At 42.7% G+C, this 18,175-nt stretch overlaps 1 protein-coding gene across 1 annotated transcript in view; it reads right to left on the bottom strand.

Moving 5' to 3' along the window:
- Positions 1–13,540, bottom strand: part of LOC309880197 ((E2-independent) E3 ubiquitin-conjugating enzyme FATS) — a 63,679-nt gene extending 50,139 nt beyond the window's left edge. Inside the window, exon 1 of the mRNA XM_082764800.1 lies at positions 13,036–13,540. Within this exon, the coding sequence (XP_082620926.1) occupies positions 13,036–13,201 (166 nt within the window). The 5' untranslated portion in view covers positions 13,202–13,540. The remainder of the gene's footprint in view (positions 1–13,035) is intronic.
- Positions 13,541–18,175: the final 4,635 nt, after the last annotated feature.

The following is an 18,175-nucleotide window of genomic DNA, read 5'->3' as shown; positions in this document are numbered from 1 at the left end:
AGATTTTTGCTATTTGTCTCTGCTTTCTCACTACTTACAATAATATATGAGGAGAAACAGCCTGTGATAAAGTGTTTCTATACAAAATTGGACATAACTACATTATACCATAATGATTATACTTTCCTACCGGGTGTCACACCACGCCAGAATGAGACAGCTCAGGATCATTTTCCCAGAGAGCTTTAAGGGTGGCAAAACATCCCAAAGTAAAAAATTAGCTCCATCACTGCAAATCACATAACAAGTTTTGTTCAACATTAAATTATTATTCACCGTTTAAATTAAGAATTGTGAGGAAAATTCATCCTGAGCTTTTTCCATTTCCCTCATACACACAATTTGGCTAATGAACCAAGAAACCAATTAGTGAAACAGCTCAATTTATAGCAGGTTGAGGTAATCTTTAGCCAGGGCACAGTTAAAACTCCTGCACTGTGAAAAGAAGACTCTTCATCTTCACAAATGGTACTAAGGAGTTAATGAGCCCTCCTAACACAAAGCATCAGCGATGGCACTGTTTGTCCAGATATTTCACCTCTCCCCAGCAGCACCTACTGCAAAAAGGCAGAATCTGGCAAAAATCTCTATGTAAATACATAGCTTTCTTTCTGTCTGACTTTGGGTGGATATTGGTACATAGATGCACAGCCCACAACATGGCAGAGGTTGGATGTCTATCTAGAGCTGTGTTTTTTGGAGAAGTTTAATTTCCATGAAGCAGTTGTCCTCTTGCAGGTGCTGCTCCCTCTCAGCACCATACCTCAGCTCTGCATCCGAGGTGCTGTGCTCACCCCTCTCCCCTTGTTTGTAGCCAGGCTGAGCTGTGAGCTCCTTGGCCCAGCTCTGCCTCTGAGCACAGAATGCACTCTGAGGTGCCCTGGTCCCCTGTGCAAAAAGTCTCACATTCTGGAGACAAAAATAAATAGATAAAGAAACAGAGGGTTGATGAAGCATCTCCCACAGCAGCTGATGAGCTCATGGGAAGGACATGTCTCAGCTCCTGCCTTCTTCCCAGTTGCTGAGATCCACAGCCCAAACCCCCTCCATGCCAGGTGTCTCAGCTAGTTTCTCTAGTATAAAGTAAATGGCTCATTAAAAGGTTTAAAGTAACAGGAGATGGACTCTTGACCTGAGCTTCAAAAGTGTATCTTCCCAGTTCCCAGAACAACCCTCTCAGCCAGGCTGGAGGGTGAGCCAGGCAAAGCAACACAGGGTTCATAGGATAAAAGAAGTCACATAAAGGAGTAGGGGAGGCAATCTGCTGCTAAAAGGAAGGCTTTGCTCCAGGGACTGCTCAGGCATTTTGCACTACAAAAAGTACTTTAACAAAGTAGATTTAAAAAAATAAGAATCAAGAAGTGCATCCCAGACTTTTCCTTCTGCTGCTGTAAAACCCACAAAGGTGGTACCAAGTTTTACAACACTACATATACCCTTGTTTGCAAACCACATCTATTCTGTGGGGTTTCCATCCCACCACCACCTGTTTACAGACATCGTATTATCACCCCTGGTTAACTTATTAAAGGAAGATAAAGCTTCATGCCACAGAGGCACGCACACGTGCAAATAAGGCATCTGTCACCTTCTCCTCTATTCACCCATAGCAAAACCTTCCACTCCTACCTAGGACCTCAAAATATTTCTCACTTCTCCTGCACCTCAATCTCTGATACATCCTTGGCAGTGTTAAATCCAGCCCCATCTCTTTGTGCATCAGCCCCACTGCTCTGCAGCTGACCGGGGTAAGCACCTAACACAGGGAAGTTCATCTGAGCTGAAAGAGGCAAGTAAAATCACAGGGGTAAGGTAAGGACCTCAACAACACATGGACATAGGGGAACAACTCATGCAATGTTCTAGTAGCACTGTGGCATGCACTTCATGGTTTGGGAATCCCAAGCTTAGAGGGCTTCCATTCCTACAGGAGAGCAATCCCAGGGATGATCTGCTGCTGGTCTTTCTTGCAGTCAGCTTGTGCAACCCCAGCTGGAAAAGGAGACAAGCAAGAGAAAGCAAAGCAAGCACTTATACTGGAAGTGGAGCCTGCCTGACACATGCACGTTTAGCGAGTCCCAGAATTGGACACAGTTCAGAAGTTGTATATAGACAGGCTCAGATCACTACAAACATGAAGTGCAAGAACTAATTTAAGCTACTCAAACGTTATTGAGCTGCAATCAACTAATCACTTAGGAAAAGGACCAAGAGTCACGAACAGCTTAATGTAAACATCTTTTCAGCATGTAATAACACGCAAAAAGGAAAACAAGTATTAGGCAGAAAAAGGAAAAAGTGCATTATGGAAAGCAAAGTAACACTTTATATAATCTGATGGTGTGTTAAAGTACTGTGTCTACTATGGATTCTCGTCTGTAAAATAATTTAGACTATCTAAACACATGGTATTTTTTGCCTTTTTGTACTAGATGAACTTTTAGTGAGAATTTTGGAACAGATAGTAAATATGGTAGATTTTGCTTTTTAAACTCTATGCATCAATAACCACAAATTTATTGAGAAGATATTTAATTCAAATGCAACCAAGAGTTCATCTGCAGCTTAGGTTCAATTTGATGCTAGCTGCCAGAAGCCAGCCACTTCCTTCTTCCTTAGAATGGTAAAGAAAGCAGAGAATGATTTGACTTTATTTACAAAAATGGTAATATTATGAGAAGCATGAGACTTGGTAATTGAGTCAGGAGTAGAAGTGGAAGTCTCCTGTGACAACCTGTAATTGCCAGAGCTCCAAGTAAATGCAGCAGACACAGGCTCAAGCGATATTTTGAGTGCCTGGGTAGTACCAGTACCAAACCTGGCCTCCAAGCCTCTAGAGATTTGCTTCTCACTGCATTTTGGTCCTTCCATTTTCATACAGAAAAATATTCATAAGAATACTCTATGGGTATTTCTCCACTTCACACTAAAAATATTTCATGTTTAAGTGCATAAAAAATTCCATCTCCTAGCAACTGAGAGATTCCTGCTGGAAACAGTGCCGGGAAGGATGGGTCTCCAGGAATGTGGAGTCAAGCAAGGATTCTGTGGGTGTGAAACTGTTGGCAATTAAGTCTGATCACCGGCTGCACATGTTTGTGTCGAATGCGTTCAGATTTACTGTAGAAATTGGCCTGAAGTATTACAGAGTTCCGGGAGTTCTGATTAAAATGAACTGTGTTGAAGATGCACGTACTGCAGAGAGGCTCTCGAGTCCGGGGAGAGCTCTGCACGAGCGGGAAGCGTTGGGCACCGGAACAACAACAAATTAAAGAAATGAATTGTCTCAGGAAATATTACTGCTGGATTCCGAAAACAAGCAAAAACACTGTTGCTACCTGAGGAGCACAAAGGGGAAGAGAAGCAACATTAAAATTAATAAAGCAGAATTGAGATGTGAGGGAGAGGCAGAGCTGCACGCTGGAGACCCAGACAGTAAATGAGCACATGTGATTAAAACCAAATCGTTATGCACTACCTTGCCTTGACCATCTATCAGCTGGGAGGGCTGGAAGGGCCCAACCTCCCCAGCTGGAAATTCCTTCTGCTCACTCCTTCCTGTCCTTGGCTTCTCTCAGACCTGGAGCAGGGCTTCATGCTCTGCTCTGTGTGCTGGACAAGCACCCAGTGGGAGCCACCGAAACAGCTCTGCCCTCTGCCCCAGTTTACCAGCCCCACGTTTGGGGTTCCCAACCTGGGGCACTCCCCACATACATACCCTGTGCAGTGCCAGTTGCCCTAAGCAAGAGAAAGCTCCCTGTTTTTATGGAAGATGGCTCAGAGACCCATTTAGAAGTCCTTTCATCTTCCCACCTGTGAGAGGAGAGGGACCTGAAGCGGTGTTGGGCTCATCTGCCACATCCTCCTCCCACACCCAGTAACTGAGCCAGCCCACATGTCCCACTGGAGAGATGTACGCGAGAGCGACTGCAAGAGCTCAGCTGCCAGGGAAGGGCTCTGCATGCTGCCGAGGCAGATTTTGGCTTTGGGCAGTGTGGTGGCATAGAAATTGCTGCACCCACATGAAGATGAGTTGAGAGACCAGCATGGGTTGCTGGCCAACAAACCTGGTGTCCTGCCTCCACAGAGAGAAAACCAAGCCTTCTTTAATGATCTCACATTGACACTGTCAGGGTGGGCATCAAGGGGATGCTAGAGGTAGAGATGTACCATTGATAGCTCCATGGGCTGTGTCTGAATGTGTGCGAAAGGCAAGTTCCCAGCCCTTTGGGTGAGGAACCTTTTTCCCAAAAGTAACACTAGGAGAGGCTTTGTGCTATCTTACTCTTAACTTCTAGATTAATTTGAATTTGCTGTTCTAGAATGTTATTACATTCAGGTTTCCTTTTAGAGAGATTATTTTACAGCTAAATTGCTGGTTTGTGTTCTGAAATTTCAGCTACAAGGTACCACAGGGGGGTCTTGGGCATTAATGCACTAAATTTCTGTCTCTCAGATTGCACTATTCATTTTTTTTTTTTCTTTTTTTCTTTTTTTCCCTGCTATAAGGCATATCTCCAAGAAAGTGATTTCCTTTCCTGCTCACCATCTCCTTGGCAGGAAATGCATTTTAGTTAGCTAATTAAATATAGCTGCATTATACATCAAATATCACTAATAATATATGGCAGTAATGTTATGTCTACTGTGAGAATAAGTTGCATTATACATCATATCTATAATACATCACTCTGGTAACAATTCAAAGTGCCTTCTCTTAAATTTTTGCTTGGCAGTGGCTAGCTAACATCAGGGTCTGGCGGGTAGATTTTGGGTATGGGGATGCTGTGATGATGAAAGTAAGGCCCCTCTCCATGTGCCTTCTCAAAGACCATGCTCAGCCCAGACATGTCCATGCTCTGCCTGTCCCTGGGCTCCTCTGAGTCACATTTCAGGACTTGTTTGAGATTTCTTCTCCTCCTCTGCCTCTCCAGGGTATCGCTATATCTTCTTTTCTGCCTTCTACATCCACTGCCATAATGTAAAGGATCCTCTTCTCACACATGACTGCTATGTGCATGTTCTGGGTAAGGCATGCTTGTGTGTACATCAGAAAGTGCTGGTTTGTTCCATCTTGCAGTTTCCTTAAGATGAACAATTACACTTCTGTGCTGACTGAATACTAGGGGATCCCAGCATTCAAGATATAATCTAACCTAAAACAGCTTACATTTTTATATGTGTATTTTTTTTTTTCCTCCCGGAGGATTCCTACATCTGTCACAAGTTGCAATCACAGAATGATTAAAATTAAGCCCTCTCTGGAGCAGTCTGTAGAAGGCATATTGATAACTTGCCATCACCACCCGTTTCAGTAGAGGAGAGGGAATTCTTAGCTAAGCACAACAGCTAAATGTCAGCTGATAGAGGAAATCTGTGGGATGCTTAGAATGCACTCAGTGTAGCCAGTGTTTATTCTAAACTACAGAGAAGTAAATAAAGGCTAAGGTCCTTTAAGTAAGCAAAGTTTAAATTGTTCCAAAAAGTTCTCTTTTGGAGTATGCTAAATCTAATACCTCATTCATCAAGTTATGATCTCCACCAGATGCACAATACCTACATTTCAGAACTGACCCACTCTCTTTGTACCACCAATGTCCATAAGTCATCAAAAATGGTTTGAAAGGGATGCAAAAAAATATTAAGTATCTATAAGCTTGTTCCCTACCTATAGGATGACCTCCCAGAAATTATCAGTACCTGTGGCCCTGTTCACTTGGGCACTGGAGGATGCAAGCCCAAGGCTCACATTCATCCCCATTAATATTTTTAGTTCAAAATTAAAGAACAGTAAAACAAGCTAAGTTGTAAAAGAAAATACATATTAGCATTTAGATTAACAGTTGTTATCTCCATTTCTCAATCACCAAACAGTGAAATACATAGTGATGATTTAAACATTTTTCAGAAAGGTTAAGGACTCCTTGAATTCAAAGGGTTGAGAAACACTGGCCTACAAGATAAATGGCACTGGCCCCAACACGTGCTCCATATCCTCAATACATCTGGACTCTGGCTGGAATTAAAATTCATATTGCAGTAGCAATTAAAAGACAGAACTAGGTCATGAGCTGTTGTTCTAGGCACTATGCAGGCAAAGAAGAAAAAAAAAAAAAAAGAAGGAAGCAGCGTTTGCCCTAAAAAAATTCAGCATTAAGAAATTCAGAAATCTGAAATAAGAAAACGAGGAGAACATGGCAGGGAAAGAAGTTTGGGTGCTTTAGCGATGTCCTGCTGTGCATTGAACTTTTCACCAAGCCAAGGCTGTTACCACCGGGCAGTTTTCAATCTGTGTTGGAACAATTTAATCCCAAGGGGAGGAGAGGAAGGGAGGGAGCCTGAGGATGCCCAGCTCCCAGCAGTGTGCTGGACGCTGCCTTGACACGGCACGCGCGGGCGGGAGCTGCACATGTGATGGATGCACCTCTGTACACCTACATGCAGCATTGTTTGCAGGACTCAGTGCCGTGGCTGGCAGATTTTTATAAAAGAAACCATAGCAACCCTCTTAAATCTGAAGCAGCAGTTAACAATTTGCTGTGTCCATTCCGGTAGGCAGCTTTTTCTTTCCTCCCATTAAGTTCTGTATCTTCCCCCAACTATTGAAAGGAGCGTACAGGAGAGATATCCACAGAGCCCTCAATGCTGCATCATACCCAGCGTGAGTACCCTGTATCCAATTCAACATGTACATCCAGTTCTTGATATAGGAAACAAACATGAAATCTCCTTGCTTTAAGTCCTTTCTTCTTTAAATTGTGCTTAGCAATGTTGTGCTGTTTTTGCAGCTAGCACTGGACCTCGCTGCAGACTGACTTTCAGGTGGTTTCGCAGTACTGCGCAGTGTTATTAATGAAGGTGACTGCCCGCCTTCATTTTAATGGGTCTCTCATTTTCATTCACTCAGTCACATGAGGAGAAGGACAGCTGAACCACATTTTAGCAAAGCACGAGCCAGCCACATAGTTGTTGATTAAACCTTGCCTTCAGAACAATTCAGCCTGAAAAGTGATCCGTTAACAAAACCTGACAACACAGGGGAAAAAAAAGTGCTCTCCTTCTGAGAACTTTGCCTGTTAAAGCCTGATATTAATGGGGAAAAAAATCCCAAATGGCATTTTAAACTCATTGCCAAACCAGCCCCAGCTACACAAAAGAGCTATGGGCAGGATTTACATGCACGACTGTCTGACAGCTGTGAATGCATTTGTTCCACCTACCTGGCTGAAGCGCTGCATGGAAGGAGCTCTGCATCAGTGCTGTGCGGGCTCAGGACACCCCTCCTTATCTCCAAGCCTAGGTCTGATAAAGCCTGACACCACTCCAGTATTACACATCCTCGGGTGTTTTCTATCAGTCTCAGCCAGGTAGGACTCACTGGGTTCCCTTCCCTTCAAAAAGAGTCATTCACAGCCACGCAAATCAGGAAATGTTTTCACATGTTTATCCAGGCTTACGCTACAAGGGAAAATCTACGTATATTCTCTTGATTCTGTTCTTCATCTTCCAACAGGCTACCAAAATAATTGTCAATAGTTAATTTTGTCACTGTTTATTATATGTGTGTTCCTCCTCTGTCTCTTACAAAGCATACAGTGACAATCTGATCATTAGGAAAGGGCTAAATACTGGCAACAAAGACATATTTTTAATTGTCTGTGACACATCCCTATGAAGGACTGTAATTATTAATGATAAAGCACCATAACAAGCAGGATACAACACTTAGTGGGAGGCTTTGCATCCTTTGCAGGGAGCAGAAGAAAGTTCGTGCGTGTTCAGAAGTGGTAGTGGCTAACAGCATTTGTGCAGGACTTTTCCAGCTGCTCCTGGTGGACTCTCAGGTGCCAGACATGCCAGAAGTGCAGATCATAACCATAATTTCACAACAAGAACAAAGCTTGCAGAAATGTGTTGCCAAGAGATGTGAAAACACCGAAAAATGGTTGCTACAAAAAAGGTGGTTGCTACAGAAAAACAGCACAGTATTACTCAGAGTAATTCACACAGATCGCTTGACTTTGACAGCAACCAGAAAGATGTTGTAATATTCACCCACAACTGAAGTGAAAATCTTGCCAGTGATAGATTAACTCTTTTATCAACTCAGGAAACAATTAAAGACTTAGTTGAAAGATAACACATTTCTTACTGGGGCCACTGGGGCCTCAAACCATGGAAATATCAGACACTTCCCAGCAGTTGCTCATTACTGTAATGGTTAGAGGGAGACTCCTGTGCCTAATAATAATCCTAACGTAGCTTTTCTGAACATAAGCAAGTTATAGTAAAAATCCAATAGTTTAACCTTTATAAGCACACCGTCCCATCATTTACTACTCATAATGCCAGAGATTGTTTTGAAGACACCGCTGTCAACTAATGAATGAAAATGAACGCACTCTTCCAGCTGGGCACACTCACAGCACTGTACAGCAACATGTACTATAGGCTGTAGTTAGTACGCCTTCTGGAGGCTGTGAAATAGTTTTAGATCATTGTATTTTACTCATTTACTATAGTGAATCCAGACCTGGGGGAGACGCTTTGTTTGTCAGCTGTGGCTACGTGACAAGGCCGTGGTGTGGCCCTCAATGCACTTTACAGCTTAGTTTTTCTCCAAATGCTGTTGTGTCCTGCCTGATAGCAATTACTTTCAACCATTAGGTGACCTTTCTGTAGTTGTCATTTAAATCCGTAAAGGCTGACATCCAGGGTCAGAGCATCCCTTCCTGTAGCTCTGAATGATTTCATCATCTGCAGTAAGCCAGGAAAGACGTGGGGGCTCTCTTCCCTTGCATCCTGCCTGCTCTTCTGCTTAAGAAATCAAATCTTCCTTGGACATCACTAGGTGTCACGATTGGGTGCACACACAACAGCAACTGTTCAGGAGCCTGGCTAGTTCCTTATCTGATTATCCCATTGGGAGGAAGAAGCAAACTTTCCCCAAGAACTATGCAATTCAAAACTTGAGGATGAATCTTTCACCTCATTAATTTTACGGGACACGGGAAGTGAGACTGACATGTTACACCATCACACACGACCATGATGAATGCACGTTACACATCACTGACTGCAATCTGAGACAGGTTTGGGCTGGGGACCACACACACGGGCTTGGTTGTGATTGTCCTCTGCCCACCTCTCCCTCTCTGGAGAGACAGAGACAGAAATGTCATATGAAGCAAGAGCAATGTTGTATGAAAGAAGAACAGCCTTGAAACATGCCCTGGAGGATATCAGCCTGGGGTTGGGCTGGATCACTTACCAGAGTGAGTGCTGCTGCTCCTCCAGTTCTGCTTCAGTCGCAGAGCTGGGTTGCAGCAAAGGAACACACGGAGGACAAGCAAATGCCTTTATTTTCAGAGTGTATGCACTGCAGTTTTACCTGTGCTGTTGCCCTGTTTAGTATGTACAGTCATACCAGCTCAGCTCCTCCACTTAGAAGTTGCTTAGAAGCTACTAGTCAGCTCTAAACATATAATTAGGGCAGTTGTGTTGGTTTGGTCTCTTGATAAGGATAAAGACCAAACTGAATCATCCGCAGTGGTTCACAGCTCCCTTCCACTGGAGACACTCGGTGGCACAGGTGGCACTGCTGTCCCCACCATTTTAAAGCAACAAACCTGGAAGTCCCACCATGAGGACATGCTGAACCACGGGGCACATCTCCAGCTCCACAGGCAGTGACCATATCATGCCACATCAGCTGAAATTTGTTCCAGGGCTCTGACCTGAGGGACCGGTGAAATAAGTGGTTCCACCGAAATAAGTGGTTCCACCAGTGCTCATCTTTTCCAGGGCCACACTCCCAGGTTTGCTCAATCTGCATGTTGTGTGGGCTGCACGCTGGCTTTTCCAGTCTTTCTGCTTCCTCTGCCAGCTGCAAAACAACTACTAGAAGATTTCCTCTACCTGTACATTAAAACCCTTGTGCACGCCTTGGGCTTAGAACTGGAGGAATCGCAACAGTGCCTGCAGCTGGGGTGAATGGCCACAGTGTGCTGCCTCTGTGCCCCCACCTCAAAGAGCAGCAATGTATATCTGACACAAAGGAGGAAATGCTGCCAAACCATGGAGAACCTGTTTGTGCCATTACCTGCAGCGTGCAGACCCACAGCTCGGCTCTACAGAGCTTCTAACCTGGGGAAATAGCAGAGGTTACCCATCCTCCTGCCCTCTGTCCTGGGTGGGAAGCAAGGAGACGCGGGTACCCTCTGCCGAAAAAAGGCATGAGAACGATGTGTCAGTGACTATGGAAAATGCCTCTTCCTATACACGGCTTGTATGCACAGAGGAAGAAAGCAGGCTGTCCCAAATCACCACACACATGATTACTTGTACCAAATGAGCTGAGCCATCTAGAGCACTTTTTTTTTGTTTTGTTTCTTTTTTTTTTAACCAGATCTAGAAAAAAATATTCTCAGAACTGTGGTTATGAAGTCCAAGTTAACGTGCAACCAATGCTTGCAGGGTGCTCCAAGGGTTACAAATTACATTGCTCCTGCCATGGAACGTGGAGAGGGGCCAGAAAGGGACTTACCTGGAGAGACTTAGTGCTCCTGCTGGGACCTGAATGGAGTAAGGAAAAGAAAAAAACGCAGCTAAGGGTCACTCCAGGCCTTCCCTGGCAGCAGCAGCCAGCCAGGCTGCCCTTCCAGCCTCTTGGCACTGGTCATTTTATCGCCTCCAGCCCTCCACTGCCCATAAAGCCATAGAGCCTAAGCATTCAACTGCTTCTCTAGGACATCTCTGTGCAAAGAGGTGTCTGATATCTCAGTGCAATCAACAAAAAGCCAAATACCAACTTCACTTCAGTGCAAGTTCTGCATGTCATCCGGAACCATCATCCATTATGCTTTTATTTCATTTGTACTTTGATCCATTTGGGGTGCATACAAGAGAATATTTGCATAGAATAAGCATCTTCACACAGCAACAGCCACAATGTTTGGAGGGTGATTTTCATATCCACGGTTGGCATCCAGCACAAACACAGGCTGATGGCTCACGGAGTCATAGCTCATGACTATTTACACTTCTCAACCCCATTGCACTGAAAGCTTCTAAGTAATTAGTTTTCCCTCATTAATAGACGCATTGCCTGGGGAAGGGCACACAGGTGCTCCCCAGCCCTATCCTGGACTACAGGGCAGCACTACACAGCCTAAGGGTGGAAAGCACAGAAGTGCCGTGCTGGGCTGAGCACGGGGTAACACCACCACAAGGTTTATGCAAATGTATTATTCCTGAGGTGTTATTTTGGCAAGGTCAGAGAATGTATCAGCAAAAAAAATAACAGTATTCACAGGACATTACCACAAAATCCACGCTCTTTTATAGCAGAAATGTGAACGATGTTCATCAACATCACTTTTATGGAGACCCATATGCACTTTATGAGATATCAGGTGTCACAGAGACTTTATGCTGAAGTTGTGTTCCAACCTAAAGGAAGCAAAGTTTATGTACCTCATGTACCACAAAATAATCTACAAATACAGTTACCAAGGTGAGTAGTGCTATTCCACTGCAAGCACCTCTCTAATAAAGTACGTTGGGTTCGTACCATCTTACTGACACATCTAATGCATTATTCCATTTTTCTCTTTTACACTTTTAGAAGCAAAAGAGACATTTGGCAAAGTATAATTTAGTATTATCACTTTAATGCATTCAAACACCACTAAAAACGGTGTTGCTAAAACTGCATTACAGAACATCCAGGTAAGACAGGCGTCGTTATCTCCTGGAAAAATATGGGCCTCATGCTTCTGCACCTACTGATGTGAGTCTGTTGAAACCAATAGGATTACCTGCGTGAATAAGGATTACTCCCATGATTAAGGAGTGCAGGATTACATCCATTGTTTGCACTTCTCCTGTTACTTACATATCCCTATTTTCACCTCTTTTTTCTTCTTTCCTTTCTTGTTTAAAACACAGGGCATTTAATTACTGTCAGCACTAGATATCACTGTGCTGTACTTTTATCCCTTCAAAATGTGGCTGTCTTTTGGATGTCAAATAAAATGCTTTTATGATCAAAACAAAGAAAATAAAGTAGAAGCAGCAGAATCTGGACTATCTAATTAAAAGCAAACAAATAAAAATAGGAAGAGCTTATTATCCACAATCAAAACTTATTTATGATTCATTTCATATTCATGCTCCTGTTCACAGCCTCTCCTCTTGGGAGCTGATTATTTATATCAATTTTTTAACTGTGCCAAGTAGTGAGTTACCTGAGAGCTCACAGGAAATGCTGACGGTATCACTACCAGAAAACAACAAAAATCTGGCAAACAATTGAGACAAATAGGTAGGTAGGCTGATAATGAATAGTAGAGCAAAAAGTGCTGGTGTTATAATGAAGGATTAAGTCTACACTTACTTCATCAATGCCATATGATTTATATGCAAAATATAACTCCTTTATATCCTTAGAAAAAGGGGGGAAGTTACTAATGTTTTTCAACTATTTTATGATACAACGGAATAGTTAATGCATTGTAAGAATGGCAGGAAAGCCCCAGTTTCTGTTCCCAAACCAATCAGAAATGTCTTTAGCTGAAAAAAAAAAAAAAAAAAAAAAAAGAGCAGCCATACAAGTTACACTTACAGAAAGGAACCAAAATTCCTTACGAAGAGTAACAAACATGCTTTCAGATTTTCCAGTTTGACAGTGAGTTACATTAGTCTCAGTTTTGGTTGCAAGAAATCAAATTTGGATCATAAATATATTTTGTTTTGGTAGTGTGCTACAGGGATTTGAAAATTTAAATAGTACACGTAAATTTAAGAAGGCTTGACTGTAACTCCAGTGTCAGTTCTGTAGATACTTGTTTACATATTTCCTGGAGTTAAAACTGAAGATTCTGCATGCCTTCCTAGGCTCCTTTAAATCATTTAAGGCAAAAAGAATGCATGCGGGTTTTAGGCAGCCTGGCAAAACACAACACATTAAAGTTACCATAACCTGGAAAGAGTTTGCAACAGCTTGAGAAAACGTCAAAAGTTTCACAAACTCACCGAGGCACCCGGCTCTCTTCCACGAACAGTAGTTTATGGTCAAGTACAGCTGAGTTACAAAGGACTGCGCTTCCTGGGTCCATTTTCCACGAGGCTGAACCTTGAAATCCAGCCGGCCGTGACGGGCACAGGGCAGGCAGAGGGTTTTGCTCCCTCCAGAAGGCATTTGGGTGCCGGGATGGCGATGGGACGGCCGCCACTTGTTGCGGTGGTGACAGGGACAGCCAGGGGCTGCCTGCTCAGGCTGCGAGCCATGAATTATTCATGCCTCCACCTCCCCACATTAGCATGCCGCTCAGGCAGCGCAAATGAAGCAATTCATTTTGTCCTTTGTCTTCGGGAAAAGCTTGCTGGATTAATGAGGGTTATCTGTGATGATAAAACCTGGGCCCGCTGATTTATTTAGTCTGATTGGTGGGAATTTGTGTCCCTAAACGCAGGTTTTACGGCCCGAATATAAATCCTGTTCTGCATTCCAAACCTGAGGCAGGCAGGCACGGGTCGGTTCAGCTACAGCAACAATATCTCGCTGCAGCACATGAATGTTTCATTTCCTTGACTTAAATATTGAAGCCGGGCTCTTTGTTTCTGAGTGCTTCTCAAGCAAAGTTAAGAGGAGATCTCTGAGTATGCCGCTTGCACGTGGTTTTGCACATATTTTGGTAATGACCTCTAGGACTGCTAAATAGCTAACACCTGGCCTGCAAGACGTTCTTGTTCTAAAAACAGGATACAACTGGAAAAAACTGCAATGAAAAATCCACTAAAAAAAAAAAAAAAATCACTCATACCTGGCAGTATCATTTTTAAAGGGGAGTTAGAAGGTGATATTTTTCAATGTGACATTTGAATTATTATTCACAGTTTTGTAAATAATCAGCTGCAGGGGCATTATATTCCTCAGTGTCAACCATCTAGAAATCTATAATAATTGAAAATAATAACAAATAATAATAATTCTGATCATTTGATGACAAAACTAGTAATTGAAGACAATGAAGGATTTTTTTAAATCAATTACCTATGAAGGTATATAATGCATTACTGGAATAAATAAAAGCATATTTTAGCTTTTCATCAAGAACATTATATTATTTTTTTTAATCCATATTCTAAATAGGACGCTGGCAAGTAAGAGAACTTAAAAAATAGCCACAGAAATTATTTGGAGTTACTAAGGAAAAAGGATTTAAAAATATGTGATTCAAGCTGGTTTGCTGTTGAAAAGAATATTGAGAGTTAACTCGAGTATAGCATACAAGGGTTTTACAAGCAGCAAATACTTGTAGTAGAAGTACTTCTGAGGTACATACTTCTGATGGAGAAGGAGATTACTCACTAGAAAAACCCACTGAGTGCATTAGTGACCTCTACATTTCCTAGATACCTTTCCAGAAGATATGCTTTCGTCAAACAAGTAATACAAAGTTATTAGACTTAAAGCAGGCGTAGATTTGAAATGTAGAGAAGATAAGAACAAATTCCTTAAAATCCTTTTAGCTCTGTATTGTGTTCAAGTAGTTTATTGAAGTCTACAGTGCCTGTCTTCCTGTCAGCTGAGTACAGTGATTTCGGTAATCTTTAAATGAAAGAGTTTTGCACTTGATTTCAAGATTCATCCAGAGAACCATTACATTGTAATGGTAATTAGACTGATAAACATTTCATGGCAGACTTCATAATGTTTGCTGCTGGGCCCTTCTAGAATAACCCAGGTGCACACATTTTCCTCTCACCATTTTCTCACCATGCTGGTTAAGACAGGAAAGAAAAACAACTTAGCGTACAAGACTACGAAATCATTTTCTTTCGCCTGAGATCTTATAAGTGGAGCATATTTCTGCTGCTGACATTCTTATTCTAGACTGTTCAGGTTGAGAAATGCACAACTTTGTTCAGTCTCTGATGCAGATGGGATTGAATGACAAAGGGTCACCAGTTTAAAACTGCAGCAAGGACAGAAGAGTTTATGGTAATCTGATAGATTTTGACACAAACCAGAATTTGTTGTTTCTTCCAGCTTGCATGTACGGGAGGGTTTCAAGGTAGTGGATGCAGTGATTGCTGCTGAGGTCACATCTTCCCACAATGGGATTTTTAACAATGGCCAAAAAATATGTTTTCCCCTGAAATAACACTACTTCTTCACCTGCATTGTGCTTAAAACATCCTTTAGGATATGTGCAACAGGAAAGGCAAGGCTGGGCAAAAAAGGAGAAGATAGATAGCCAGGCAGATACTGGCCAGCTCAGTCCTTTGAAACATTTCCCTGCTGGATGTACCAACACTGAATTTGATCTTCATTCTGTATATATAATGATATCTCTGGCTGCAGCTGTGAAGGGGGATTATGCAGGTCGATATCAGCAGAACAGCTTCAGCAGTGAAGTTGGCATGTCCAGCACCTTCTCTAGAGGTCTCCAGGTAGATGGTGAGCAGGAACGAGTGTAATCAAGAGCTACAGAGGAGGAAAAGGAAACGGCTGTCTACTGATGCTATGTGCATTTTGCCTGAAAAAAATTGATTGACACAGTTGTAGCTCAGACTACCTATTCAGCCAATGTCACGTATGCAAGTCAGTGACAAATTGTGGTTGACTGTGCTTGAAAGCTACAGAAATGTTGAGTAGCATGAGCAGGAAGATGGGGTTCCTATCCATTGCCATCAAAATATCATCTTTTAGTGCTGTTGACAGTTTAATAGCTACTTCTGTACATTGGAGAGCATTGTGAAGTACTGCTACTATATTATTAACCTAGGCTGGAACTTTCCTGCAAATGCAGAGCAAAAAAAAAAAAACCACACATATGGAGCTTCTGAAATATTTTAAGATTAAAGGTGTGCTATTCACAACATGAATATTCTCCCTCTAATTGCATTTGATGAGGACCCAATAACACTTTAACCCCAATTATACTTTTTCAATTTTTTCAGATCGAGTTGATTCCACTCCATTTTAAACATCCAGATGATGGCATTCAGTTCAAGTTCAAACCAAGCATTTTCAATTCCATTTGCTTCCTCTAGGCATTTGAGATGAGATGTGGCTATGGGGGAGCTACACAACCTCTCCCTGACCAGCGAGGTACAGCACACAGAGCTCCAGTGAGGGCTAGCAGAGCCACATCCCTGCAGTAAATATTCACTGCTCATAAAAAAATGTCTTTGGGCAAAGTTGCATCCATGTACGTAATTACTTGAAGTCACACCTAGAATATTCTAAGCTGGGTCATACCTCTGAAACAGTCTGCATGGCCCCAATCTGTCACAGCTCAAAGCAGACGTGTGTAATATCGCACAGATTAAGCATATTGGGTAGCTGAGGAGGGACAGGGTGGTTGTGTGACTAAGGAAAAGATTTGGGATTCAGGAGATTGGAGTGTGACTGCCTATTGATACCTTTAAATTAGCTATCACCGTAGTATCTGGTTTCTGTCAAGGTACTGCAGAAAATCAGTGAGACGCATCTAGGAGGTTAGCGAATCGATCCTCCGCTCTGCCCGTGGGCAGACCCCTCCTTGTTGGCTGCCTCTCAGCATGTCACCGCAGTTATTTGGCTTTTTTTTGTTGTTCTTAGGCACCACCACAAGACCGTGGGTTCCCTGCCGAGAGGCCTGTCCACCGCTGCCACCTAACCATGGTGGCACCTCTCCAAGGTGGCCACGCAGGCTTTGGGATGGGACAGTGAGCAATGGCTCTTCTGGCAGCTGGTGCCAGGAGGGGGAAACGCTCCGGGACAGCTGAGGACAACAACATTAACCAGCCCCAGAGAGCCGTGGTAATGGGGTGGCAGGCTTGCCAAAGCGAGGGTTATGCATTCTGCTGTGACATTATTCCCCATCTGTTTTTTTTTGAAGTACCAGAAAAACAAAGCATTACAAAAATGTCAAGCTGTGAAAAGAAAAGTCGAAAGCCAGAAAATTCAAAGTTAATGCTGATCCTTTAACTCAAGTCATTAACTCACAGACATGCCTGAAGTCTGGGGCAGGAGCCTCAGCTGAACCTTCGCTGGTTTGTGTAACCGGCGAGGCGTCCACACATTGGAGGGGGCACAGACACACATGGCATATGGACATAGGGAATGGGGAAAAAGAGGGGCAATCAAGAGACAGATTTCCTGTTAAATGGGGTAGGGAAAAGCAGAGGAGAGAAGAGATAAGCTCATCCCAGAGAGTGGCAGAAAAGGCAAGATTAAGGACACTGAAAAATGAAAAACCCAAGAGAGAAGACGTGAGTAAAAAGGCAACCAGGGAAAGAAAGAGGTTCAGACAGGAGAGACGGGGAATAATTGTGTGTGCGTGTGTCGGGGGGGTGAGGAACAAAGAGTGAGAGGACTGACATTTGGATAGGGCTCTGGTATCAATTTGGTGCAAATATGGGGACAGGAGTGAAAATGGAGGGAGGACAATGATCTCTCTGAGGGGAGAAAACGTAATTATGAGAGTGAGAGACTGAAAAGGAAAAATTAAGAGCAAAAGAGCTTGGATTTGGTGGCAGTGCACAGAATAGTCTTTTTTCCTCTCTGACAGACTGCGTGGATCAGGATTCAGGTCTTCATCCCCCTCTTTGCCCAGGATGTTTGCATATTGCTCCCCATAGCTGAGTCTTATCCTTAATGTCCACCCACATCAGCTATCAGCTCAGGTGGAAGAGTTTTGTAAGGTGGATCTAAGGACTCACATGGCAAATATGATCCTCTGTGTTGTGATTCTGAATTGCTGCTTATTATTTCAGGAATTCAAATTGCATACACGAAATAGAGACTAAAAGAATCATTAAAGCTGTAACTGAGACACCCTAAAATAAGGAAATTCTAAAAAAAATACAAAAAACCCACACGCAACCTGAGGAGAGAATGTTTTTTAAACCCTGTGATACTTGCACACACATATATATATATTGTTCTTCCGTTCAAGATCTTAGAGCAATTTGGCTCTTTGAAAAGATGCACAGTTGGATGCTTACATTTAATTAAATAGTTTTTAAGATAATGACTACAGTACTTCAACATAATTCACAATTAAAAGCAATCAAATCCAAAATTCAAAATTGCTCTTATTCAAATGTCTTTTTTTTCTAGCATTAGCAATAGCCTATATAGTCTTCAATGAAATTGGAGTCATAAAGCTGTATTCCAGAG

Source organism: Aythya marila (assembly GCF_965140915.1).
Source record: "Aythya marila genome assembly, chromosome: 7".
In the NCBI taxonomy this organism is placed as follows: Eukaryota; Metazoa; Chordata; class Aves; order Anseriformes; family Anatidae; genus Aythya; species Aythya marila.
This window is presented reverse-complemented; position numbering and strand designations above follow the sequence as displayed.